At 43.2% G+C, this 26,817-nt stretch overlaps 1 protein-coding gene across 6 annotated transcripts in view; it reads right to left on the minus strand.

Moving 5' to 3' along the window:
* The window catches only part of RRBP1 (ribosome binding protein 1), a 292,620-nt gene that overhangs the window by 99,743 nt on the left and 166,060 nt on the right, over nucleotides 1–26,817 (minus strand). For all 6 annotated transcript variants that reach the window (XM_078648944.1, XM_078648942.1, XM_078648940.1 and 3 more), the window contains exons 15-19: nucleotides 25,490–25,580; nucleotides 25,340–25,374; nucleotides 15,140–15,230; nucleotides 9,503–9,540; nucleotides 5,566–5,656 (exon numbers count right to left, since the gene is read on the minus strand). In XM_078648944.1, coding sequence (XP_078505070.1) covers nucleotides 5,566–5,656; nucleotides 9,503–9,540; nucleotides 15,140–15,230; nucleotides 25,340–25,374; nucleotides 25,490–25,580 — 346 coding nt within the window. The remainder of the gene's footprint in view (nucleotides 1–5,565; nucleotides 5,657–9,502; nucleotides 9,541–15,139; nucleotides 15,231–25,339; nucleotides 25,375–25,489; nucleotides 25,581–26,817) is intronic.

A 26,817-nucleotide genomic window follows, 5' to 3' on the forward strand; every position in this document is an offset into this window, starting at 1 on the left:
TGATATAAAAATAATGGGTTAAAAAGTGTGTTAGGTGGAAGAATGTTTTTTTAGCTATATTGGCACAGTCTATTTTTAGAGAAACCCCACCGCCCCAGTGTCCAATATGCCCTTCCCACATTAGTTTCCCAGGCGATTTATCTGCTGTAACTTAATACCTCCTTAATTCTAATACACTACCTCATTTTGGTAGACCGAGAAGGGTTTCTAGTAATTTAGGTGCATGGGGGTAGATGTTTATAAAAACATGCAGGAAGCTATTCGCAGGCAGTTTTAATATTAAAAAATTTGAGATTTTGGTTTTCAATGAGTAGTTCGATCTTTCAAAAGATTTACTTTTTTGGCTTTCAGTTTTCTTTTTACTTGCCCAGCCTCCTTTCGTCAGTAGCTACATCAATAGTTGCACCTTTCTGCATGAACATGCACTGCCTTTTAAATTACTTATATGGAACTGATAAACACATTAAAAATATATATATTTTGTTTATAAAATTCCTTCTCTGCATACTTCAATGATTGCAATGGCCCTTCCTGCAGGGTCACCTCCAAAAACCCTTTGCCTCCCTCCTCCCCTTTTTGCTGCAGTTTTTGTTGGCTTTAGGACTCTAGCACTGGTTAGCAGTGGTAAAGTGCCCAAAGTGTATGTGCGCTCTACTTAAAATATGATAACATTGGCTTATCCACAATTTGCACATTTAATTAACCTATAAGTACCGAGTAAGGGCACTACATATGCTTATGGCCTGTAAACGAAATGCTACTAGTGGACCTGCAGCACGGATTGTGCCACCCAGTTCAGTAAATAGCCCTTTAAACCGGTCTTAGGACTACCATAGAATAGCCTCTGTGTGCAGTTATAAACTGCCATGTCGACCTGGCAAGTTAACCCTCTTGCAAAGCCCAAACCCTCCTCTTTAATACATATACGTCACGCCTAAGGTAGGCCCTGAACAGCCCCAGGGGCAGGGTGCAGTGTATTTTAAAAGTTGGGCATGTCCTTTTAAGCTTTATAAGCCCAGGTAGTGAAAAATTCGGTTAACATTGGGATTACCTCATTACATTTTATAAGTGTGATTTCCAAATGGAAAAAGACAAATATTTCAAGTTTGGACTCAATTTAAAATCACAATTTATGGTAAAATCAGACTTCAAGTTGCTAAGTAAAAAAAAAACTCTTTTTGAAAGTGGGCTTTTTCTTACTTTAACCATTTGGTGCCTTTGCCTGTCTCTAAATACATATCTGAGGTAGACGACAGCTGGGCTTTGTGCATTCCCTCTAGACAGCCGCACTCAAAAAGAACATAGGTATTCCTGATGGGCCATTGATATCAAGATGGGCCATTCTGGGCAGGCTGGGAGGGAGGTGATGACACTTGTACCTGAACAGCCTGTCCCCACACAGAGAGCTGCATAACCCCCTGTAGTGTGTCTGGAGCTAGGAAAGGAAGGAGGGACCTTGTGCACTTCAAATGCCTCTCTTTGAAGTCTCCCCCACTTCAAGGGCACAACTGGGTAGAAGTACTGGACCCCTGACACCACTAACTCAGTACACTTCTGGACTGGAGGGCATTCACCAGGAAGGACTGCTGTGCTGCTGAAAGGACTGTCACCCTGCTGGACTTTGCTGGACTCCTACTGTGCTGCCTGCTGTACTCCTTGCCAGGGAGTGAAAAGGTCTGGGCCTACATCTCTACATCCCCATAACCAAAGTGACTCCAAGGGCTTGCTAGCTTGCCTACTGTTTTGAACGCTCAAGGACATCAAAGACTTCCAACAACCGTGCTACAGCCTCTGGACTCCGTCAACTGCGAGTCCTACCAAGTGGTGCCAATCCAGTCCTGGGCTCTTTGGCGGTCTTCTGCTAAAATCCTCAAATCGCTATTGTTGTGCCGGTCGGGACAGACACATCTCGAGTCGACGCCGACACAGTACCGCTGCCGCCGAAGACCAGACATCGCATCACCGGCTGAACGGTTCATCGACGACGTATCGCCTCCGTCGAGAGGGGTTCGACAACTACGCATCTCTGCACGGATCAGAACCAATTAACCACCTGCATCCGAAGAGATCAACACTGAAGCATCGCCGCCTCCTGCTTCTCTTACCAGCCCCAACGTTGATGCATTTCCTTTATCAAAGGTACTTTGTTAGCAGGACAAGGCTGTCCTGTATCCAACCTGTGTTCCATCGCGGTCAGCTCAAACTTTCAGATTTGACCCTGTCAAGTGCGACCACATAGCTCCGGTTGGCGCTTTATGTTTCTAAGTACTACTATATTTCAAGATATTCTTTAAAAATTCATAACTCTGGTTCTACTTATTGAGTTTTTGTCATTTTGTCCTTGTTTTGTTCATTAAGTTAGGTTCTATTTTTGTAACTTGGTGTGGATTATTTGTGTGTGGTGCTTTCACCGTTTTGCTATTTTAGGTACTGCACAAATACTTTACACATTGCCTCTTAAGTTAAGCTTGACTGATCTGTACCAAGATACCAGAGGGTGAGCACAGGTTAATTTAGGGTGTGTATCTAGGATTGTGGTCCCTACTTGGGCAGGGTGCATACCTCTTCCAACTAGAGACGCAATTTTGAACACTCAAAAATAACTATATTTAAAGGTAAGTAATTTTAACAGGTTTTAAAATAAGTAACTGGCAACACACCAGCAATGAGGCAACTATTTATAAAAATAGTGTAACCTGTCATGGACTACACAGTTTGAGAGGCTGGGAGTACTTCAAGTGTACAATATACACAAACACATGTAAAGGAAAACTTTCAGTGAACTGTTGGGACGGAAAAGTCCCTCGAATGCTGGCAGATGGGTACCCCACCAGTGTGCCACAGCTGCAAAGATGTTTGAATCCCTGGCGCTGATTTTCGTTGTCAAGGGCAAACACTGATCATGCATGTGTGCCACGACATAGGCCAGCCTCAGGGATTGTGGACTTGTTGGTCCAGGAGGGCTATCAAAGCACTACCCTCATAGTAGTGAAAGGTTACAGTTGCTGCTAGGAGTTAAGCAGCATGAGCAATGTGGTGGCAGCATACCGTATAGTGATCAACAGAAGTGAACAGGCCTTTTTTTCACCTGTGTCACTGTAGTGAGTCCTATAGGCTCACTCATTTAAGTTCCGCTGCTGTGTGCTTAACTCACTCTTGGCCTTCATAAAGTTAGTATTTAGAGCTGTGCAGTGTGAGTGTGTGTGTGTGTGTGTGTGTGTGTGTGTGTAGTATGCAAGTGCTTAGTGTATGTGTGCCTGTGAATGGTACAATACACAGAAGAGTCTGGGTTCTATTTCGGGACACCCAGGGCAGACTGAGGAGGTAGAGGAATCACCCCTTCCCAAAGACCGATTTGTGGATTGCTGCAGTCCCGAGAGCTCAGTGGGACACAAGCTGTAGGAAGGAGAGCCACACGCTCCTGCACACTTTAAAAGGTGCTCTTTGATTCTGAGATAAGTCACTGGAGAGGGGGCTTGGGCAAATCTCTGAAGAGAGATGGGGCTGAAAAGAAAATCATAAAGAGTAGGGCTGGGACACTGAGGTAACCTTTTGAAATACGAATCACTGTGGCTGATATCCAAGTATGAACCTCTAGTCACTCCCCTCGCCTGCGTTGTGTGACTATCATATTTGGTAGTCACTCCTGCTGTGCCAGACTGCATTCTAGATGAAGAGGAGAGGGCACTTCAAAAGGAAGCCAACCCGAAACACAATCTTCAAAAACGGAAGGCCTAATTCACATTTAGTGTCTGGAAAAGGACAATACGAATTGAAAATCGAGGCCTCCAAGATTGTAAACTGTCAAGCAGTTAATCAGGCTTTGAGAGGAGGGGAAGCTCTGCAAGATGACTCCTGCCTGTGACCAGGGAAGGAGGCTAAGGCCTGCCAGTCCCCCAACTGAGTGAGTGGTGAGGGGACATCACTAAGGGACATCCAAATACCACCTGTCCCTGGAGCATCAGTGCCTGATTGCTTACCAAGACAAGTAGGCCATGTCAGGAAGAGAACACTGGAAAAGTCAGATCCTGGCAAGTCAATCCATGTAGTGAGATATGTGAGGAGATGCCTGCTTCACTGATCGGGTCATTGTCTTTGTGCAGGTTCAAGTCGGCGACCCCTTACGCCAGAGGGAGGCCACCGTGCAGTACCCGTGGTCATTGTCACTTCCATGCTGATAGCTCGATCACCCGTGTGAGTAAAGTTGGTGACCTCATATGTCAAAGGCACCTGTGGCTGTGCCAATCGGGCCATTGCCTGAGTGCGGAGCACATGTGGTGACCCTGTATGTCAGAGGGGACCACTGGAAGAGACTAGGATTGCAGCCTGGTTGATGCTATCATTGTGAAGAGATGCCTCCAGAGTGGTCCGTCAGAGGGACTCCTGAGACTCGGACTGCTAGTGGGGCCAAATCTGAATGCAACCTATAGTGCTTGGAGATTAACTACTATCGAGACACACAGCCACACACACACAGCTTTTGTCATAAAAGACAGTATTTGGCTGGACACTTATTTATTGCTGCCATTGAACATACTTTGAGTTATGAGCCTGTTATCATGCCCTTGTATCGACCCCCCCCCCCCTCCAAGAAGTCTTGGACTACTCGTCCTGCACTGCCACTTAACCACTTGGATGCTAAGCCTGTGCCTAGACTTTCAATGTAATTTCCATTGAAATGAATGGGCACTCCATGACGAGCTGAGCTCGTCATGAGCGTCCAAGGGGTTTTTAAAGGCCAGTGCTGAAGGGGTACTTGACGCAGTTACTCAGGATTCATAGTAGGTTGGGCAGGATATCAGGAGTATGCTGAAGTACAAGTACATCCAAAGACGACAAACTGCAACCTAAAAATCTTGAATAGGATATCAAAGCCAAGAGGATAAATGGCTTACAGGTGAAGTAGAAAGCATTAAGGAGCTTGTATGAACATGTTGCAATGGATAGGTTTTTTGTTTTTTTAAGAGGATGTTCATCCTAAATCTACTGAACTACATATATTCTAAACTATGTTATAAAACCTTACTATAACATGAAGTGTTAATCAGGACTTCATCATGGTCTAAAGACAATTGGTGCAATTAAATTTGATTTAATATTTCATTTTTTTCTCACAATGTCAGTCTTAACCTAATGTTCTGAGTTCCCGGGCTTTTCTGCCCTGCAAACGGTTGGCATATTGGACTCGGTTTAACATTTCTTATAGACTTGTTGTTATTGTTATAAATGTAATAAAATGAACATCACACATGGTTTCATGTTAAAATGCATACATAACAGCCAAGACAGTGGTATGTTAGTCAGAAAATGGTAAAATGATTTCATAAGAAATAAACAGTAACAAAAAAACCCACATCTATAGCATTTTCTTACATCTGTAAGTGGTCTTAAAATTTATATGAGTGTCATACAAGTAAACAACTGAAAAACGTTGGTGTTAAAATGGCAAATTTTAGAGGTACATTCCTTCTCCACCAAAGAAATAACCATTTTTTCCCTATCCCGTTCTTTTGGATACATTCTATCTACAATTGATCCCTGCAGTAAACAATTATCATATCTTACATTATTCTTTATTCTCTGCTGTTCAACTGTCTCTTTCAGATCAACAGCTTCCTTTTTCAATGCTGAAATCACGTGTTCCTCCTCTTGAAGCCTTAAAGGAAAAACAAACAACGTACATTTTGGTAGCTGTCAAAAACCAACTGCTACAACATTTCTGCGCATACTTTAATTGGTTTATCAATGTCATATGCACTCTTTTATAGGCTAGGTTTGTTTCAAGGATCATTCTCATTATAAAATACACAGTGCATCAATTTTCTTTACATATTCTTACTATCTCATGCATTTCCATTTTGCAATTTGCCTTACTTTAAATTGTTTGAGGTCTCCAAAAGGTGAATACATTCTCTACCCAGCTTTCCAATCTTTACATTAATGGAGTGGTTGAAATACTTATGAATGTTTAGACCAACAGTCTAGGTTTATGGAAGGCCACATCATGTGATTCCACTAATGCAAGGTTTCAATCTCCTAGCTCAGTTGAAAATAAAATACTGTTTTTGGCAATATTTATTACCTTTTAACGCAAAATGACACAGTTAGTTCAGAAAAAGTAAGCCTTGGTTGCAGTCCTTTTTTAAAGTGCAAAGAGGTACTTTATTACCACTAGTGAGAGACTAAAGGTGTGACATTTTTCAGATTAGTTACACATTAGAGTCAACCAAAACTGCCCTAAGGTGTGGAAGGACTAAATCTGTATCCATATTAGCACACAATGATCTATTTTAGCAAGCTCTTATGTGGAAATTCGACTGTTCCTACATATCAAGCCTACCAAGGCAAAGATGTGGTTCCAGTCATGGCCATAAATTATTGGAATCTGAAAGAACAGGTCTCTTCAAATAGCTGAGAATACATGTTTAAAACAACTCGTCTAAGTAGCAAATTAAGTATGATGCAAGCTGCATTTATATATCAAATATATCCTTACAGAAACTGGATTGGATAACTTTTGGGATTCACTTGAATTACTTCAAGTGGGGACAGTGCCACAACTTTCCTGTTACAACAGGTTTGTAGCTATGGTTAAACTCTCCACTTGTACGAATAGATATCCATCATAAATGTGACCAGGGCTGCAAAACATATATGCAAGTACTGAAAGACATTACGGATTACACTCTCTTATGTAAAGTATCAGTTTATAACCATACTAAATGAAAGTGTGGAAACGAAGGAGGAAGGGAAAAAGCAGGGTATGCTAGAATGGCAACAGTTTTAGGGAAGCGACATAGCATTTGTTTTTATATTGCCCAAGGTATGTTTGAAAGTAAAATGAATAATTAATCCAATGAGGAATCAGATTGCTGAAAGAAAGCTAGCTGTAATATTCTTAGTCACTGGCTTCAAGTAAATTATTGAAACTAGTTTTATCCATTGCAGGGATGACAAAAGCTAGACATAGCACTCCAGGGGTATCTGATATAATACTATGAGTAAACAAGACCTCTTGGTGGCAAGAGCTACTTTTTAGAAACAAAGAAGCTTTGTACCCCCTTAGGTTTGGAGTCCCCTGTCCCAATGCTCCTCCTTAACCTTCCAAATGCTCCTCCAAGGTGAGATAGTCTCTTCAGAAAGTTACGGCAACTTGTGATGAGAGGATGTAGCCTAACGGCTAAGGCTGGTGGTCTCAAATGTAGGGAATCGGGTTAGAGTCTCTGCAATGACACTCAACATCCTGTGATTCAAGGCAAATCACTGTATCTCCCTGTGCCTAACAAAAATGAATGTGTCCTTGTGTAAGCAACCAGTACTCATGTAAACTGCTCTGATACCCGATACCTTTGGGTCAAGGTCGCGCTATATAAAACTCGGAAAATAAACAACTTCTTGAATTAGGCTGTGGTGGCATGATGGTCTCTGCGGTACCTCAACTTTTTTTTGCCCACATGCTTTATGTGATGCATTAAAAGAGGTGGTTGTTTTCATTAACAAACCGTGAAAAGGCATATCACATAGACCACATCTTTACAGCTAATGGTTGATCAATTGCTTTGAGGTCATCATCCTCTGGCATACTCACTCTTACCATAACATTCTGTTAAATTCCCGTACCTTTAGCCAAAAGGCTATATTATTCAAGCAACCTACATCACACGACCAGATTCAGGAAAATAATAGTATAACTTCCTACAACACCTTCCATAACAATATTCTATTATAGAAAACACACAAAAGGTGTTGCATGACTCTTTAAACAGAACAAAGGTTGCTATTATAAATTTAAACTTAAATATTTCACCAAATAAACACAAAAAATAGAAACTCGTAATCATGTTGTTTCTAAACAATAAACATGTGCTAATATTTTTCTCATTCGCTTTCCCTTCCTTAAAACACAAGGAATTTCACTGGGGCACCTCATTTTCAGAATACAGAAATATACAAAGTATCTAGCAATCTTTTTATACAGCAGTCTGCACATGCAAATATGCCACATTTTAATCAGGAACTTGAGGGCATGCAATACCTTTCCTAGAGCCTCTGTGACAAAGACTTTGACACACACTGTTCAGTGACAAAATCCACTCAATTATGCAGGTTAAAAATGAACACAACGGTACCATCTTAGGGATCAAATAACAATGATAATCAACCAAACAAGAAAGAATACAAAAGGTATGATGATTTCATTAAATACATTAAATTAGCGATAGAATATTAAAACAGCCTTCAGAGACAGCCTTCAATAGGGCTTCCATAATAAACTCACAGTGATCATATCAGTAAGCGGTTCAACAAGTTCACTTTATGGAGAATGGAGACCTAGGCACCCCACAATGTCGACCAGTGATGGAACAAGGTCATCGAAGAATTAGTGGTTTGTCTTGGTGACATATGAATCAGATCTTCAATTGGTCAACGTTTGGTGCAGTAGCCTAACAGGACTACATGGTCTTGCTATATCTTCATGGTCCTGCAGTAACGGATGTATAGCTGGGAAGGAAGCTTTTTTTTCTTTACTTTATATGAAACTTGTCCCGATCATGCAGAGATGAGAAACGTCTTCCTTCGGTATGTTCTTCCCTTGTGCCTTTAAGGTCTTTAAATAGATTCAGGAAATGCTTCTTGGATATCAGGCCACATGTTCAAGTTGTAAAAACTAGCTACAGTTCCCCTTCAGGTCTACAGCAAAATGCCCAGTTGAAACTTGTTTCTTGGATTTTTCTACAGCAATTCCAATTCCCCAAGTCTGCAGTGCATTTCCACTTCTTAAACAGTTATGGCTTATGCTGGTTGAAAACAGGTCCAATTGCCATTACTGGCTCTTTCCAGGCTGATGCAGCGCCCTTCGTTTCAAGTCTCCAGTTTCAGGCTTCGAGTATCTTCCCAAACCAGCCTTTGGAGCAAATTTTAAGTCTCATGAATTGAACATCTGCATGTTCCTCTGCCCGGCAGATTGGAATTCTTTTGGAAGGTGAGTGTTCTCTTCGCTCTCAGGCAGCAATCTTAGGGTGTTTAGTAAGGGTTAAGAAAAGGAGTATTTGGTCTGTAACTTATGGCAACCCTTACAGTAAAACAAAAAGAAGCCTTTGCAGTTTCCCTGACTAACATTCCCACCAAAATGGCACTATTCCCATTTCAGCCATTAACTCCAACAGCTATCCGACTCAACCAAGCTATCAAGTACAAAACAGAGACAAAACTAACACTCAAGGTTCAATGACTAAAGAAAGACTCTTGCTTCCATTCCATGATTTAGTCTGGTATCTGCCCACTGATGTCACAAAGATACAAGACTGTTGATTAGGGGCTTCAGTAAGACCAACACTTGATAGGTGACTGAAGAGCACAGTCTTCTGCTGTCTAGTATGACAGGTATTCCTTACTCTGATGACTGCTTGCAAAAATGAAATTTCAACTTTTCATTTGTAACTATTTGTAGTACATTCTGTACTGCAAATGAGCCCTTTGGAAGTCAATTAATTAATCTTACCTCGCTTGAAGCTCAATGACTTCGGATTGTTCTGTAACCTGAATTCAAAACATAAAATAATGGTAGATGATTACTATAGTCAGTACTTGCAACAGCAACACATTTATGTTCCTTCCGGCATAGATTCCTAAATGTTTAGCAGCATTACTTTCAGTAGCATTTGTTTTTCGGGTGGCTTGGGCACTGCAAAATTTGATTTTTGCTGATAAAAATGTTAAAAATTATTCAAATCATTTTCATTGATTTGTGAAAGATTAAAGCCCAAATGAACTTGCCAGGATTAAACCCTGAAACTACAAGGTCAACAGAGATCACTCCAACAGACAGTGAGTAAACTTCGTGCCTTGCAGTAGACACAGCACTGCCTAGTCATTTAACAATAGCAAGAGGAAGGCATACAGGATAAATAGAACAGTTCCACACTAAACTATAGAGTAAAATAATTGAGGTGCTGAATTTCTTGAATCTTCTGCCAGCAGTGGACAAAAAATGTAATATCACGATGATTAAAATAGATTTTAAAAGATGAAAACTAAAACATTGTAATAGATGAAACAAAATATGCAACTATGCTCCCCTACCGAGATAACACAGTGTCCTAGTCAGAAGGTCAGTCATTTAATGGAGTAAAGGCCTTATTACTATGAACCGGTTTGATGTGGTTTTTTGAGTAACGACATTTCCTTATCTTACAATTGCCTTTTACAACATCACACACTAGGGTACAGATCTTAAACCATTATCAAATTCAAAAATACTCTGCAGTATTCTGTGCTTTATACTGATATGTGCTAAAAATTGTGCAAAATGTGTGCATACATTTTTGCATCTTATTACTACTTTGTCTTGCCTCATGCACACAATTACTACCCACTTTTAAAGAAGGTGATGTCTGTGAGTACATGTAGGAAGCACCAATTAGGCCCACAAAATAATCTTGAATACACATTCACAGTTGCACCAGCATCTAGATGTTGCCAGCTTCACCGGGATACAGAGAATTGTATGAACTCTATAGGTCTAGAAATATTGCTATGGGCAAAATTCCACCTTAGATCCTAATTAACCTCCAGGTTGGCTCTACTATGGCTCTATAAACAATATAAATCGAGGCATAGTTAGATATTGTAGCAGGTACATTAATGTAGAGGTACATTAATAGTTTCCAGTTTTCAGCATGGTGCCCTGCCAGAACCTTGGCTTAGTCTCCAGACTCACCTTTGTCTCATACAAGACTTACATTTAATATAGCTAGGATGGCATGGGTGCGAATGGATATCAATTGATTAAGTACACTATTGGTAATTATCTACTAAATCTTACAACTTCACTTCATAACTTCATGATCAACACCAGACCAATTTAAAATAGAAAAAGCCACAACTACTGGGTTAGCCAGTGTTGTTTAAAACTGCCATAAGGCAAGGGACTAATTGTTAAATTTCTTGTTTGACTGAGATGGGTTTAGAGGCTGGCTGAGATAGTAGCCAGAGCAGACAAGGTGGGGCATAACTTGGAAGTCATTGTGGATTTCAGAATTTTTATATGAAAACGTTGCTGATGTTACATGGGACTATTGTTTTTTCCTCCAAGAGTGGCCAACAGCAGGCTTCTACGGTCATATCACGGCAGCTATACACCAGGCACTGGACCTTTTGGATTAAAGTGGCTCATATATATTTCATCAGAGTTCCTTCATAACAGAAACATCAGACACAAACAATATGGGTTCAATACTGTCCAATACCATGCATTGTTGCCACCAAGTGGCAATGTGTACTTCGAGCAATCTTCAACAGAGTTGCTTGTTTGCCGTCCTAGAGTTCTATTTTATGGCGCATAAGCACTGACTCCATTTGGAATCATCACACTGGGCCATGTTTATAGATTCGTGGTTTCCCTGCTGCTTTTACTCTCTCATTCAACTTGGCTGTGTCTGGACCTCAAATGAGTAAGGCATGAATAATGTTAAACAGCTAATGTATGGGAAACTGTGTGCAATGTCCCCGCTAAGCCAAACAGTGAACTATCAAAGAAACAAGAGTGAGGCAACCAAGATGCTTGCACTGTGTCCAATCAAACTGTTAAATCAGGCTCATCCCTTGATATAATCCAGGCAAAGACCACTTCACTACTCTCCAAACAGCTTGTTACCCCCATCTGCTCCATTCTTAACCTCTCACTAAACAAAGGTCAAGTCCCTACTGAGTTATATTATGTTATGTTAAATACTCTTATAACGCGGAATAGCTACTCCGAAAGGTGTCCCGGCACGGATCCAAGAGGAGTCACTGAACTACACCACCATCATTACGGGAACAGGTGAGTTTTTAAAAGTTTCTTGAAGGCTAAAGGGTCTTGAGTATTGTGCAATGGAAACAGAAGGGCATTCTAAGCCTGGGCAGCCTTAACAGCCAAGGAACAGCCGCCTAACTTGTAGCGGATGAAGCGGGGCACGCTAGCTAGAAGGAGAGCTGAAGAACACAGTTGTCTCAACGGGACATAGAAGGAGAACTGCTTCTGTAAATAGGTAGGCCCACGACCGTAGAGGGATCGATGAGCAATGACCAGGGATTTAAATTTGACCCAATCCGCCACGGGAAGCCAGTGGAGTATGCAGAGATGTTCACGCATGAGTGGAAGTTCAACACAAATAATTCCTATACGCAAGAACCTTAAGTCCCCTATGGATGACTAACAATTATCGTCCTATTTCGCTGTTACCTCTCCTGAGCAAGATGTTAGAAAAACATTAATAAACATCTTTCGGACTTTGTCTTGATCCATCTCGGTCTGGTTTTAGACCCAGACATAGCACAGAGTCAGCCTTGATTACCGTCACGGTTAACACCAGACAGGCTTTTGACAGCTGACAGGCAGTTCTACTTGTGCTGCTTGACCGGTCGGCGGCTTTCGACACTGTCTCACATCAAATCCTGCTCCGGAGACTCAGTGAAATTGGGATTCAAGGAACCGCCTCTCGCACAGAACGCAGACCAATCTAGGCCCCTTCCGCTCTGAGACCGCAGAACTTACTAAACGAGTACTCCAGGGATTGTGTCTCAGTCCAACTTTATTTAACATCTATGTTGCTCCTTTGGCAGGTTTACTTGGGAAGTTAGATTTTATACCCATCTCCTATGCTGATGATACTCAGCTCCTGCTAACCTTCGATAAACATAACCCCAATGCTCAGTCCATCTTCTCAGAAGGTATAAATGCCATTGCCAGCTGTATGAGGCAAACCTTTCTCCAGCTCAACGCAGGAAAAACTGAAATTATGCTGTTAGGTGATGCTCCATTGAGATGGTCTCCGAGCTGGTTGCCAGCGGAATTGGGACCCGCACCGGAGCTCAAGACCGTGGTTAAAAATGTAAGTGTCCGGCTGGACCAGAAATTAATTATAAAGGATCAGGCTTCCACCATCATTAGCGCCTGTTTCCATGCTGTAGGTCTTCTGCGAAGAGTATTTCCCTTCTCCCCTTGTCCACTAGAGAAAACCCTTATCCAGGCACTAGTACTAAGTCGCCTAGACTACTGCAATGCTTTGCTGAGCTCAGCCAGTAAAGCTTTTCTGAACAAATTGCAAGTGGTTCAAAACACCACTGCCCGACTGGTCTCCAATGCTCCTTCCCTTACTCCCTCCCACCCATGCCCTTTTGCAGAGACTGCATTGGCTGCCAGTGGGGAAGCGGATCCGCTTTAAGATCTACTGCATTGTGCATAAATCTCTAAATGGCAAAGGCCCCAGTTATTTGGCAAAGATATTTTGAAAATCCCAGCCTCCCAGGACACCACGCTCAGGAACCAATTCTCTACTTGTGGTCCCACACTGCAAAAATCTCGGCTAGATGGGAAAGCTTTCTTCCTCTTAGCCCCTACCTTCTGGAACCAATTACCAATCCAATTGTGGGAGTGCTCTGATCACCGTCAGTTCTGTAGGCTTCTGAAGACTACATTGTTTTAATCTATTCCTCTTTCTCTGGCCGACTAAGCAGTTCGCTGGCGCGGATATACCCCTTGGGGGGTGATTCAGGCGCTTTATAAATCCTAAATCAAATCAAACATTTCGACTCTTGGGCAGTCTTCCTTTCATTGTTTTACTGGAAAAGAGGCAGTGGATAGAATTGAGTCAGATTTTAGAGGCTTCAATTCAGTGACCAACACATCCCATTGCTGCATAAGTCATTCTGCTAGTTATCTTGGACTCTATAAGTGAATACTTGCAAAGTGTCCTGACTAGGGAGAAAAGCAGAGGTCTGTCATGTTAAAGCTGGGAGGCACCAAACAGGAGGAGCAATGTTGTCTGGCTTACAGAGTAACTCTGAGTTTCCACAGGGTGGACATCGACAAGATTACGCATACAGATGAAAATTGTGTCTATTTTATCTGGGTGGCATAACTGGAACAGCACCCGCTGAGCTAAGCGCAAGGGTTTTGCGTTTTTCATAGAGCCAGTTCGACCACTTGGCCCATATGCATCACATCATTGGCCATTTGGACCATTAAGTATGCAGAAGTCGACCACACATCCGCTAGTTAATTTACATTGATTGTTGAGAAAGGTACTTCAAAAGAAAGAAACATTCCATCTTTCTAAGGTGCTTTTTAGTATTGCCAGGAATTTGACAAGGGCTATGATGACAGAGTAACTCTACACTGTGCCTCTACATTCACTATCAAACAGCAAACGCTTTTTATCTTGACGAATCATTCCCAGAATGCGATGTCACCGAGCAGTTGCTTTTAGAGCAGTTCTTCTGAATGCATTACATTTGAGTAACAAATGTAACAAAGGGGGCACACTGCCTCATATCCCAGCACTCAGTACGCTCAGACACATTATGGTCATCATGCAGTGCATGATAACACTTACTTCAGTAAAATTCTTTTGTTTTCACAATTGTTGGCGCAGCCAGTACTGTGCATTTCTAGACACTTTTGAGGATAGTTGCCCTTCACGAGTAGAGAGTATCACTTAATTGATTAAAACTCGTTAGTTTTCACCAGTGTTGGTGCGGCCTGTGCTGTGTCTCTCTAGACAAGTTTAAGTAAGAAATGCATCTTAGAAATGGATGCATTCAATATTTGAATAGAGCCGTACTATCATAAATCAAGGAGGAGAGTACAAATTAGAAACGTCATATATAGAAACCTGGGAAGACAAAGAAAATGGGACAGCACCTAATGAAAATGCATCGTATTCAGTGTGTTTTCTGAAGAAATCTGGCCATGAATTCCAGCCCACAATTTGATGAACAAATTGAACTCAAGAATTGGTTTATGAACTTAAAATTGAAACTGAAAATTCTACTCCAGTGTAAAAACTGCTTGAATGGCAAAGCTAAAGTCATTTCGTTCAACTCATGACCTTCTCAAGCAAGAGAAAAAGGCAAATCACCTGAAAGGTAGACTTGTCTGAGGGTGGGAATGACTATGTGATACATTCTAACAACCCATCGCCTTAGACCGCAACACAGTATTGTCACCACTCTTTTCATTCTAATTTAGTGTACAAAGTTAATTGCAATCGATTTTACATGCATCACTTTACCTATCCCCTTTAAGTGAAAACATTACAGCTGAAATTAAAATGTGCACTGGCAATCTCTACCATTACCAATTCAACTTTCTTACATTATTTGTTAGACTATGTTGTTCCACAGTTTCTTTGAACTTGAGAGCATCCTTCTGCAATGAGGAAATCAAGCCTTCTTTCTCTTGAAGCCTGAAAGACACACAATACATTTTTATCAACTTCAAAATGTGTTGTGTTTTAGTTGTGCAACGTTTTGTGGTTTCCTCATTTAGAAAACCCAAATAAAATCTTGGACAAGCTAAATCTTTCAACAGCCACTAGTGGGCAATCACAAGAAAACTCCATCACTCACGATATGGTCTGCATTTAGTCGGAGATGATGAAAACTTCTGGGCTCTGGTATATTTGAAGGTTATCAAATAAAAGGGTTTTTTGTCTAATAAGTTCCCCCAGGATAAATCTATAACAAAACAAATAAGAACAAGTTACTTACCTTCATAATGACTTATCTGACAGAGACTATCTAGCCGCAGATATCTCACTTCAGAATTATTCCCAGGCGTCAGACTGGATCTGGGAATTTCCCCCGAGCAGTAACCCTGTGCGCTGGTATGGGGCATTGTTCAGCTCAGAGTGGCCTCACTGAATTCGCCTGCGCCAGAATCGACATTTGTGGTGCATATATAGGCGCCACTTAGGCCCGCTGATGTCAGTTACTTTTCATGACTTTGCATGCCAGAACCACGAAGTACACTGACCACTAGTGTGGAAAATTAGGGCCCTAAAAGGGGAAAGCCCTGTTGCTAGAAATCTGTTCACAGAGCGGGGAGGATGTGTGGGTCAGTAAGGAATCCGTGGCTAGATGGAGTCTCTACCAGATAAGGCAATACAGAAGGTAAGTAACTTGTTCATGTGATAGAGACTTCTAGCCGCAGATTCCTTACTGACTAGATACCCAAGCAATACCTTTCTGGAGGTGGCTGTGTGAAATAATTTCATATGAGGAAGTCCTGCAGGACTGCACAAGCAAAGTGTCTATCCCTACGGATCTGACTGTCCAGACGGTAGTCTTTGGTAAACATGAGTAGAAATGCCCATGTTGCTGCCTGGAAGATATCCAGGACGGCAACTTTGTGAGCTAACTCAGTTGTGGCTGCTTTAGCTCTGGTGGAATGAGCAAGCAAATCCTTAGGGGGTTGCTTCTTAGCCAGCCCATAGCAGAGTTTGATACAGAGAAGGATCCATCATGAAAGGGTCCTCTTTTGTACACCTTGTCGTTTCTTCACTCCAACATACCCCATGAGGATCTGGTCGTCCGTCCAGAACTCTCATTTGCGGTCAAGGTTGAACAGCAATGATATTTTGCGGTCCAGACAGTGAAGTTCCTCCTCTACTTTGGAGGGATGAGGCGGGTGTGTAAAAAGTAGGCCTACGTGAAATGCAGTGACCACTTTTGGAAGAAAGTAAGCTCTTGTACGAAGCACCAGTTTGTATAGGTAGATGTTAAAGTGAAGAGGCTTGGATAATGAGCCCTGAAGCTCACCGACCCTCTGGGAAAATCCTATTGCCACTAGAAAGGCCGCCTTGATGGTAAGAAGCCTGAGAGGACAGTTATGTGAATGGGCTCAAACGGAGTGCACATCAGGAACATACGGAGCAGATCAAAGACCAACTGAGGCATAATGAAAGGTGAGGGAGGAAACACAATTTTGCAAACCTTTTCAAAAACCTATGTACAATAGAAGTTTGGAAATGGTAAGGTTTGTCAGGCAAGCGACAAAAAGCAGACATTAAAGAAAGATAACCCTTAACAGTGCCATAACAGAGCCCTGCTGGGCAATGGAAAGAATAAACAGGAGAACCTGAGAAAGTGAGGGAGAAAGGGGTTCAATTTGTCTTTCTGTACACCATGCCACAAGTTTTGCCCAACGGCAGGCGTAAACAGTCTTGTTGGAGGGACTCTTGGCTGCCAAGTAACATTACAGACTTCAGCAGGAAGGTCGAAAGCAGTCAACTGTTGCAGCTCAATCTCCACACAAGAAGGCGGAGCATTGACAGGTTCAGATGGAGAACCCTCCTCTTCTGCTGCAATAGAAGTTCCTTCCAATGGGGCAGCCGGATTAGAGGACCGATGCCCATGCTTCAACAGCTCAGGATATCAGACTCTCTGTGCCCACTCTAGAGCCACAAGGATGATTTGGGGCCCAGTCGTTCCTGATCTTCTTGAGAACTCTAGGCATGAATGGTATGGACTGGGTGGAAAGGACTGAGCTCCATTCAAGATGAAAAGCGTCTCCCAGCAAGAGTCGCCTTGCAAACTCCAGCGAACAGTAGTGCTGACATTGCGTGTTCTCGATGGTGGAGAACAGATCTAACCAAGGCTCTACCCACTGCTGAAAGAGACCAAGTGCCACCTCTCGATGGAGATGCCTTCCGTTGTCTGCATGGCTGAGTTGGTCCGCTCTGGCAATCAGAGAACCCACCAAATGTTGAACCACCAGGGATATGCCCTGCTGTTCCAGCCTTGTCCAGCGATGCAGGGCTTCTTGACAGAGTCCACGACCCCCACACTACCCTATTTGTTGCAGTACCACATGGCGGTGGTGTTGTCCATGAACACTTGCACCAGCCTTCCCTGGGAGGAGGGGAGAAAGGCTTTCAAAGCCAATTGGATCACTTAAAGCTCTGACAAGTTGATCTGGAGTCCTGATTCTTCAGGAACCTGTGTCCGCTGATCTCCACCTCTCCCAGATGGCTGCCCAATTCTAGGAGTGACACATCGGTCACTACTGTGAGATCTGGTTGGGGAAGGGACAGGGGTCTGCCGCTGATTCAATTGTTGTTCATTAACCACCACCGCAGACCTTTCACAGTTGCTTCTGAGATCTGACTCATGTCAGAGAAATACCCCTGATGCAGTGCCTACTGGAACCTCAGGTACCACAGCATAGACCATATATGCCAATGGGCATGTGTCAACAGCAGTATGCCATGTGGCTTAGAAGTCTCAGAGTCCGTCTCACCAAAATCCAAGACCGATGCTTAAACTGCAAAATCATAGCCTGAATATCCTGGACTTGCCATTCAGGAGGTTAAACCCGAAACCGCACCATGTCCAGAACAGCTCCAATGAAAGGAAGCGTCTGAGACTGAGTCGGTGTGATTTCTGCAGGTTGATGGTGAACCCCAGCGAATGCAGGAGGTCTGCCATAGTCTGGAGGTGGGAGACGACAGCCTAGGGAGAGCTTGCCTCCAATGGTCATCAAGATTGGGGAAGACTGGCTACCCTGCTCTCCACAGATGAGCTGCAACCACCTCCATCACCTTGGTGGTGCTGGTGAGGCTAAAGGACAGCACAGCAAACTGAAAGTGCCAATGAACAACTGTGAACCGCAGGTAGAGCCTGTAGGCAGGCAGCATGGGACTATGGAAATATGCATCCTGCAAGTCCAACACTACCATCCAGTCTTCTCGATCCAAGGAAAATAGGACATGAGCAAGAGTGAGCATTTTGAACATCTTCTTGAGGAAGAAGTTGAGAGAGCGCAGGCTGGGGATAGGAAGATGTCCTCCATCCTTCATGGGTACCAGAAAGTAGCAGGAATAATAACCACAACCCACTTCTGGCACCAACACTCTCTCTCTGATTCTTTTGGCCAAAAGAGCCATCATTTCCCGGTTGGAGAAGAGATAAGTGGTCCTTCATCAGCCTATCTTCAGTATGTTGCATGGAGGGAGAGGAAGCCTCTCAGGGGAGGAAGTAGCCCCTTCAGACAATCTTCAAGACCCACCTCTCTGATGTTCTGGACGGCCGTTAGGGCAGGTGATGGCGAATCCTGAAGTCCACTGGGTGCTCAGAATGGTAACAAGCAGGCAAGGAGAGTTTGGAGGCTGCTGGGGTGGACCCAACTGCTGACCATCTGACGCACGGGGCCAGTAGGTACCATGTCAACACAAGGTTAGAAAGGTTGGTGGCTGGACAGGTAAGGACGCCGCTGTACGCTCCTTCCAGGGCCACAAAATGAGTGAAAGGCAGATTGAGGGTGACTAGGGACAATAGAAAGGCCCAATGACCTGGCCGTAGCCATACTGTCCTTAACACGCTCCAGCACTGAATATTCTTTGTTTCTGTAGAGACGGGAGCCATCAAAGGACATGTCCATGTGTGACATCTGGACATACCCAGAAAAGCAAATAGTCCTCAACCAGGTGTAGCATCACAGGACCACCGTCAATGAAACCACTCTGCCTAGTGAGTTAGATCTGTCTAGTCCACAGGGAATGTTGAACTTAGCAGCATCCCTTCCATCAGCAACAGCCTGCGAGAGCAATATCCTGGCCTCCTCTGGGATCAAAGGCAGCACTTTTGCAAGTATCTCACAGAGCGTGCAAATAACAGCCCGAAAGGCAGGCAATGTTTACTGACCACAATGTCAGGCTGGTGAAAGAAAACATTTTCTTGCCTCAATTTTTTTTCTCTTGGATTCCGGATCTGGAGGACAGTTCGGAATGCGCCTAGATTTACATGCAAAGTGGAGGCTTGGACAGCAAAGCTCTCTGGGGTAGGGTGTTCGATGAGGAATTTGGGGTCCCCAGGAGCGAGGCAGTGGTGGCGGGCAATAGTTCTGTTCACAGGTGCCCCTGTGCTAGGCTTGGACCAGGTCCCAAGTAGGACATAAGCAAGTGATTCATGAAATGTGAGAAGTGGTTCAGAAGGGAACACTCTCTGCAGGAGCATTTCTATCAAGACATAAGTCTTGACTGCCATGAGGGCGACCTAAGGTCCAGGACCTCAATAGCCCTCCACACCACCACTGAGAATGATGCTCCCACCTCCGTAGCCATGGTGGGGGGAGAAAGCATGCCAGTATCTGGAGAAAAATCCAGCCCGCTGGCTTCACCTAGATCCTCACACCAGTCCAAGGAGTCATAAGGCTGGTACTCTTCAGGGTTCAGGGACCCCTACCATTCTTCCCAGAGTCCTAGCTCATAGGAATAGTGCTCAGTCTTCAGTCTGGAAGGCATGGCTCCTGTCGGCGTGGAATGATGTCCCTCCGGATCCATGTTGGACTTGGGAATGGGGGTGGCCCCAGCCGCGCCGGGGTCATCTGTCTGAGGACCGGCATCAGGGAAGGTCACATGGCATGAGCGTCGCCGATCTGGATCCAGCGGAGGATCCTACGAGTCCGGTTGGCGCCTGAGCCACCAGCGAGGATCCTGTAGGGACCTCTCCTGAACCCAGGGGCCAAACGTCGCATCAGGGGAATCTGCCACTCAAATATGAGGAGCATGACCTCGTAAAACCCTAGTATTTTAGCGGGGGCGCTCCGGCTCCTGGAAATGTGGGAAGGCACGGATTCAGCCCAGACGCTAAGTCAAAGGCAAAGCCAGTCCTCGAGAGACACTCTCGAGGCTTGACCAACGAGGTGATGTTGAAGCATGCTTCAACTTTTTTTCCTTCTTATGGGATGAGTCTTACTCGAATGGCTTGACAACTTGGAGTGAAACAACAACTTCAGACTCTTACTACATGGACGCTCCCGGGACCTTCCTCTCGGACAGGACCTCAAGTGTTGCAGCGTCACATGTCAAGCCACCAGGAGCTTGAGGGATCGCTCCCTCAATGCCGTCCGATGCATGGCACAGCAGTCAAGGCCGGCCTTCGGGTCAAGGTCTTGTTCAAGGCAAAACAGGCAACCAAGGTGCAGGTCCCTCACCAACATCTGTTGATGACAAGTGCTGCAGGAATTGAAACCAACCTTCGTTGCTGACATTTCCTATCACACTAGGAGGAAAGACCTCAAAATAAACTTCAACAAAATGTCGAAAAAGCCTTAGAGCCTGATTTAGATCTCAGACAGGTTACTCTGTCACAACTGTGACGGATATCCCGTCCACCAAAATATAAACCCCACAGGATATAATGGGCTTTAAATTTCGGTGGATGGGATATCCATCACCGTTGTGACAGACTACCCTGTCAGCCAAGATCTCAATCAGGCCCTTCGCCAAAAAGTGATTATGGGGTAGCTCTTCCGGGATCAGCACGGACTGACATGGAAAGACAAAAATGGGTGACAGCAAGCCCTATGATGAAGCATGACACCCAGCTGGCTGGGTGTGTGAGGGCCCTAATTCCAAAAGGAGGAATCCCCCTTTCCTCCCGCCATTAAGTAAGGACATTCCCTCACTTAGCTGACCTTGCTCCCCCTTGCTACGTTAGGAACTGCATACTTATTTTGTTCGACTTCATATGGGCATGTATGCTTGGACCTCGATAAAGCCCACAGTCCCTCTTTTTTGGTTAAAAATATCTTTCTAAAGTGCCATAAAGTACAATTTACACTCCAGAATGAGATGGGATTTTAGCATCTATGTTGGCACATAAATACAGACATGTTCAAAGTTTATAGAGGTTATAAAAACAGTATGCTGCAAGGCACAAAGCTTGATCAGAAGCTATGAAATATATTCATAGCCATTCAGTTCTGATCATTACAACAGGCCAACTCCTACATCTTCCGCTGAACTAGTGTGCTGCAATCTTGACATGTAAAAGAACAAAATAGGTAGTAATTTACAAAGTATTATGCAAAGGAAGTGACACTTTTAAACTGTGTCAAATGTGTCTCAGTTTCACTGGGCTTAGATATTGGAGGTAATGGAATCACTTCAGAAACAAAGGGTTTTCAGTCTCCCTAAACTGGCATTAGTGGGGGCTCAAGTTTCCCAGCTCACTGCTTGAGGAGCTCATCCAGTGTTTTCTTGCTTTCCATTTTGGTACATGTAGCCCTGGTTTATTTCATTTTGAAATAAGAGCTACACATCCCAATATGCAAAGTAAAAAAACCAGGACTGTATCCGCTACTCACGTATGTACCTGAGCAATTTCAAGCCTCTGAGAAGCGGAGAAGCGTGGCTCAATGGTTAGAGTGGCAGACCCTGATGCAGAGGTCTGGCCCGGGACCAGGGTTCAATTCCCGCCTCGACGGCTCTTGGACTCAATTTCTCCAGACCTGATAATTCTCGCCTCGGTGCCTAGTCTAATCATGGGTCCCACTCTGTGAGTCTGGGCTATAGCTTGCTTAATCTCCACAACAGCCCCAGCAGCGCTTGGATGCCTGGCTTCACCTTGGGGGTGCCCAGGAGTGGACATTTCACAGGAAAGCCAGGATGGGTTTCATAGCGGTATGTATACAGCGCTACGAGACCTCTGGGTAGAAGTACGCTATATAAATACAAACACATTTACATTTACATTTGAATCAAAGCCATACGGTCCAACAGAAATCACAACTGGAGATTAACAATTGTGCAAGCTTAGTTAGACGAAAATAAGATACTTTGGTTTTATAACACATAACATCACTTTTCTACTATTTACGTCTTTATTAACCAAAAAAACACTTAATATTTGGAAGACATTGTATTGCATTTGGGTGCTAAATTCCATCTATGCATGGTGATGCCCACAGTATACTGGACACCTAGATGTTTTACATCTGCTTAAGTGCGGCGCCTGCTGACTACGTCTTAGCCTCATAATTATCCTCCCATCCTTCTGTAGCCGGTTAACTAGGCAAGGCTTGTTCGGTATTTCATCAAAGTTATGTCAAAGCGGCATGCAAGCACAATCAAATGGAAAGAACGCTCTTCAGTGATGAATAGTAAAATGGTGAGAACAGAATGCTTTTTCATGAATGGTAAACAAAAAACATACTACATGAGTTAGGAGATCTGCAGTACTGACTCATAAAATAACAAGATGTGTGAATAAACTGAACTGGAAACTGACTCTGGTATGAGGGAATTAAGCTGCATGTACCATATTGCATTGTGAGTAGATGTTATGGTGCAAACTACACCTGATAAACGTTTACAATGGGACTGAACCAAACCTATGGAATGAAAATGGGAGAAGACAGATACTAACAACTATAAGTGAGCTAACCGAGGGAGAAAGCATGATCTACTCGATCTAGCCACATGCACTAGATAATTTGTCTTTAGTATGGAATTGCCTTTGAAGACAACAACAAATAAAGGTTTCAAGTCTACCTTTGAGAGCCATGTTGATAGCCGAAAAAACATGCCTGCAGTCACATCTCTCCTCATATATATTTTAAGGTTATAATGGAAGACCGGTGCCAGAAATTAGAATGATAATCTGAAGTTGGATGCAGTTCAGGGAACAAAAAAACCAGGAAACATTGGGCGAGATGCATCAAGCATCCATTTTGCCATTCCTTATTAGCGAAAAATAAGGAATCGCTAATAAGGAATAGCAAAATCGAATGCATCAAGCAATAACTACATAAATAGCGATTCCTTAGAATTCCTTAATTGCGACTCGCAAATTGCGAGTCGCAATTAATGAATACTTCCCCATTCATTCCTATGGGCCTAGAGGCCCATAGGAATGAATGGGAAGACAATCTCAATTTGCGAATCGCAATTAGCGATTCACAAATTGAGATTGCGAGTTCAAGGGTGCAGGGGTGTCCAAAGGACACCCTGTTGCACCCCTGATTTTGATCTGTGCACATATGTTGCGCACACACATGCCCTTAGGGCATGTGTGAGCGCAACATGAAACTTTAAAATATGCACAAAAGTGCATTTTTCTAAGTTTTTGCAAATTACCACGAAGTTGTATTTCGTGGTAATTTGCGTGTCCTATTAGCGAATTCGCTATTTTTGAAACTTTCATGCATTGCATTTAATGAATCTCAATTTGAGATTCCTTAAATGCAAACAATCGCAATTTAGCGAATTCTCTATTAGCGATTTTTGCATTTGGGATGATGCATCCCAAATGCAAAAATACCGGTCGCAAAGGGGCAGGTTCTGAGAAAATGTCCTTATCTGTTGTCCTTGTGGGCTATGAAATAGTAAACTATGGTTCAGACCCACCCAACATAAATTCATTGCCAAGTACATTTCTAGACAGGAGATAGCATCCAATTGGCTTAAGGGTATGGCTCTGTAATAACCAGCCTCTGCGCCAGATTATCAAAGGAAGAAGGGGTATTCAATGCAGAGAGAATACTTTGTGTCCGCCATACAATTTGGCATGATGTGTGAACGACCCCACCTTCTTGCCCATTCATCTCTGAGGCTTTCATGGGCTGTCTGTGTGCACTCGGGTGGACCATGCTGTCTGTATCACGGGCGGGAGATAATGATTTTTTAAAGCAAGAGGGTGGAGCAATCCTCAGTAGGTGACAGCATAATTCGGGCAGACTAAGATATGCTTTCAGTGTCAGTGTGTTGTATTTTATTTACAAGGGCTCTATGACCATTAGTTTGCAATGAGGGACAAATTCCAGAGCAAGAGCCCATCAGAGCACGCTGCCTCTCAAGTCAAGCTTAGCAAGAACAGGGGAAACAAGAAATCTGTACGTTGCCAAGCAAAAGGTTGCCTTGTGTTAAGAAAATAGAATGAGAACTGCTATGGACACTATGGCTATATCTTGGCCTCCAACATGCTACACGGTTGTGAAACAAAACCTTTTGAACAAACGCCAAAGATCTTTTAGGGTCTTGGTTGATCCACAGGCAGCAGCACCGCACAGGGGGAATACGTTCTGAAGAAGGGTCTTGGAGATGAAAGGTAATGTAATCGGAGATGAAAGGTAATGTAATTTAATATGCTACCTAGGGTGAAATCTCCCAGGAAACTGTTTGAGCAACGAGACTCCTTTTAGGGGTGTACACAGTTGTGGACCAGTATTGGAGTTATCCCATGTAGGCAAAGCCACCAGAAAGAGGTTGGTCAATGGCTGATGGAGACTAGACAAAGGTGGCACACAGACAGTTCACGTTGATGGGATACTGAGAGCAGAGGCCAGCTAAAATACAGGCAAGATGGCGTTGAAAAGCATCATCAAATAATATTAATAGTCCTTTGCTGTGAGGTAATTCAGTTTCGACTCCATTTTGTATTCCGTCGCCATTTTGTGTTGCCCTCACTCAGGCAGCTTGGCAAACCAAGTGTTTTTGCAGCTGGGCTGAAAGCTTTGCTCCTTGCGCAACTGTGCAGAATTACAACAAACTGTCTTAAGTTCTTTCAGGAACAGAGTGAGAGAAAGGGCAAGCTAGGCATGAAGAGGAGAGTGTTGAGGATTGTCTCGGCACCTGTTCCATCATGTCCTCCAACCTGCACAACCTAAACATGCTCGGGGTTTCATGACCATCTGTGCTAGCAATAGTAATATGAAAACGCTAGCCTTTTATCTTGACGTTATTGATGCGATACACGAACATGACATTATGGCAATACATCAATTGACCTGTACCTCGTTTGCAGCTGAATCTCTGCCTCTTCTGCTGCCTAAAATACAAATAAAAATGTATGGTCGTTAATTTAAAATTAGTAAAAATTATTTTTAACTTCCTTTTTGTAAATATGTAGCCGCTTTTGTGAGTAAATATACAGCTCATCTTACTTTATTGTGTAACCTTTGCTGTTCCAAAGTTTCTTTTAGATTTTCAGCCTCCTTTTCCAGCGAAGAAATCAAGTCGTCTTTCTGTTGAAGCCTTAAAAAGAAAATAGTTTTTTTATTTAATACCTTTCAGAAATTCTGGTTTAAGCAGTACTATACAAATGACTCGTTGTTTGACAAATATCTAAACCGCTGTTTTAAACACATTTTACAGCGGCCTTCGTTCCCTAAATTGAAGCCTCACAGCAATATTTATGCAGCTCGTGTAAGAAAGACTGCTATCCCGTCCGTCAAAATATAAATCCCATTATATCCCAAGGGATTTATATTTCAGGCGGACGGGATATCCGTCAACATTTTGAGGAGAAAGCCGTCCGCCGATATCTAAACCAAGCCCTATAATCTGAATTGAAAAACCGTGGTCATCCACTTACGCCGATTCTATTTAAAAATACATAACCACAGACTCGGACATCCGTCCGATCGCCTTCAACAGCGACTGTGCCTTGTAATCTTTCAAGAACGTGTTTCACAAGTACTCATCACGAGGAGTTCTTTCTATTCCTACTCGCAGCATTAACTGTTTATGCGACCGAATTCTCCTGCCATCTAGCGGTGGGAGCTTGAATGGCATTAAATATTTGAAAAGAACCTACGTGATATCAACTCGTGGTCGCCGATCCGACTACATCCATGATGACGGCGAATATCCCGTCCGACTTAACACGAATATTATTTCTTGTATAGCTAAAACTCAACACCAGGTGCAGTCACTGGTTACTGATATGTACATCATGCAACGCTCAACCCTCCAATAAAACTAATACAGTGCGTAATAGCGCACAATGGATCTGATTGGATAAAAGCAACAGTTATTGGACTGTAAAAAGAAGTTGCATGTTATAAGCTGGCTAAGTCTCATTTCAGGGATGCATAATGTCTCGAAAGATGTATAGGAAAGATGTTGGAAGACCAGGTCACAGTTTCGCGAAGTGCAGATGTCTAAAGGATGGGGTCACTGCTAACTGAGCATGAACAGATGTAGGTGCGAGTGTACTTACAACATAGTAAGCCAGGACACAACAGCAAAGGTTTCAGAGCTGAGGAACAAACGAAGTAATACCTAACTGCCAAAGATTTCTCTGGGTTTCAGTTTGAGACAGACACAATTTTACAGGCTTCTTGGGTCTGCATTGTGAGAATTCCTTTCAGAGTGAATGAGCTAACCTATTCCCAAAAAAAAAAACCTCACTCTGTGCACCCCATTGATCAAACATTTCTGGAAACATCTTTCTTTAAACATAGTACCTTCTTCAAGGCCTACCCTTTAC

Source organism: Lissotriton helveticus, chromosome 6, assembly GCF_964261635.1.
Source record: "Lissotriton helveticus chromosome 6, aLisHel1.1, whole genome shotgun sequence".
In the NCBI taxonomy this organism is placed as follows: Eukaryota; Metazoa; Chordata; class Amphibia; order Caudata; family Salamandridae; genus Lissotriton; species Lissotriton helveticus.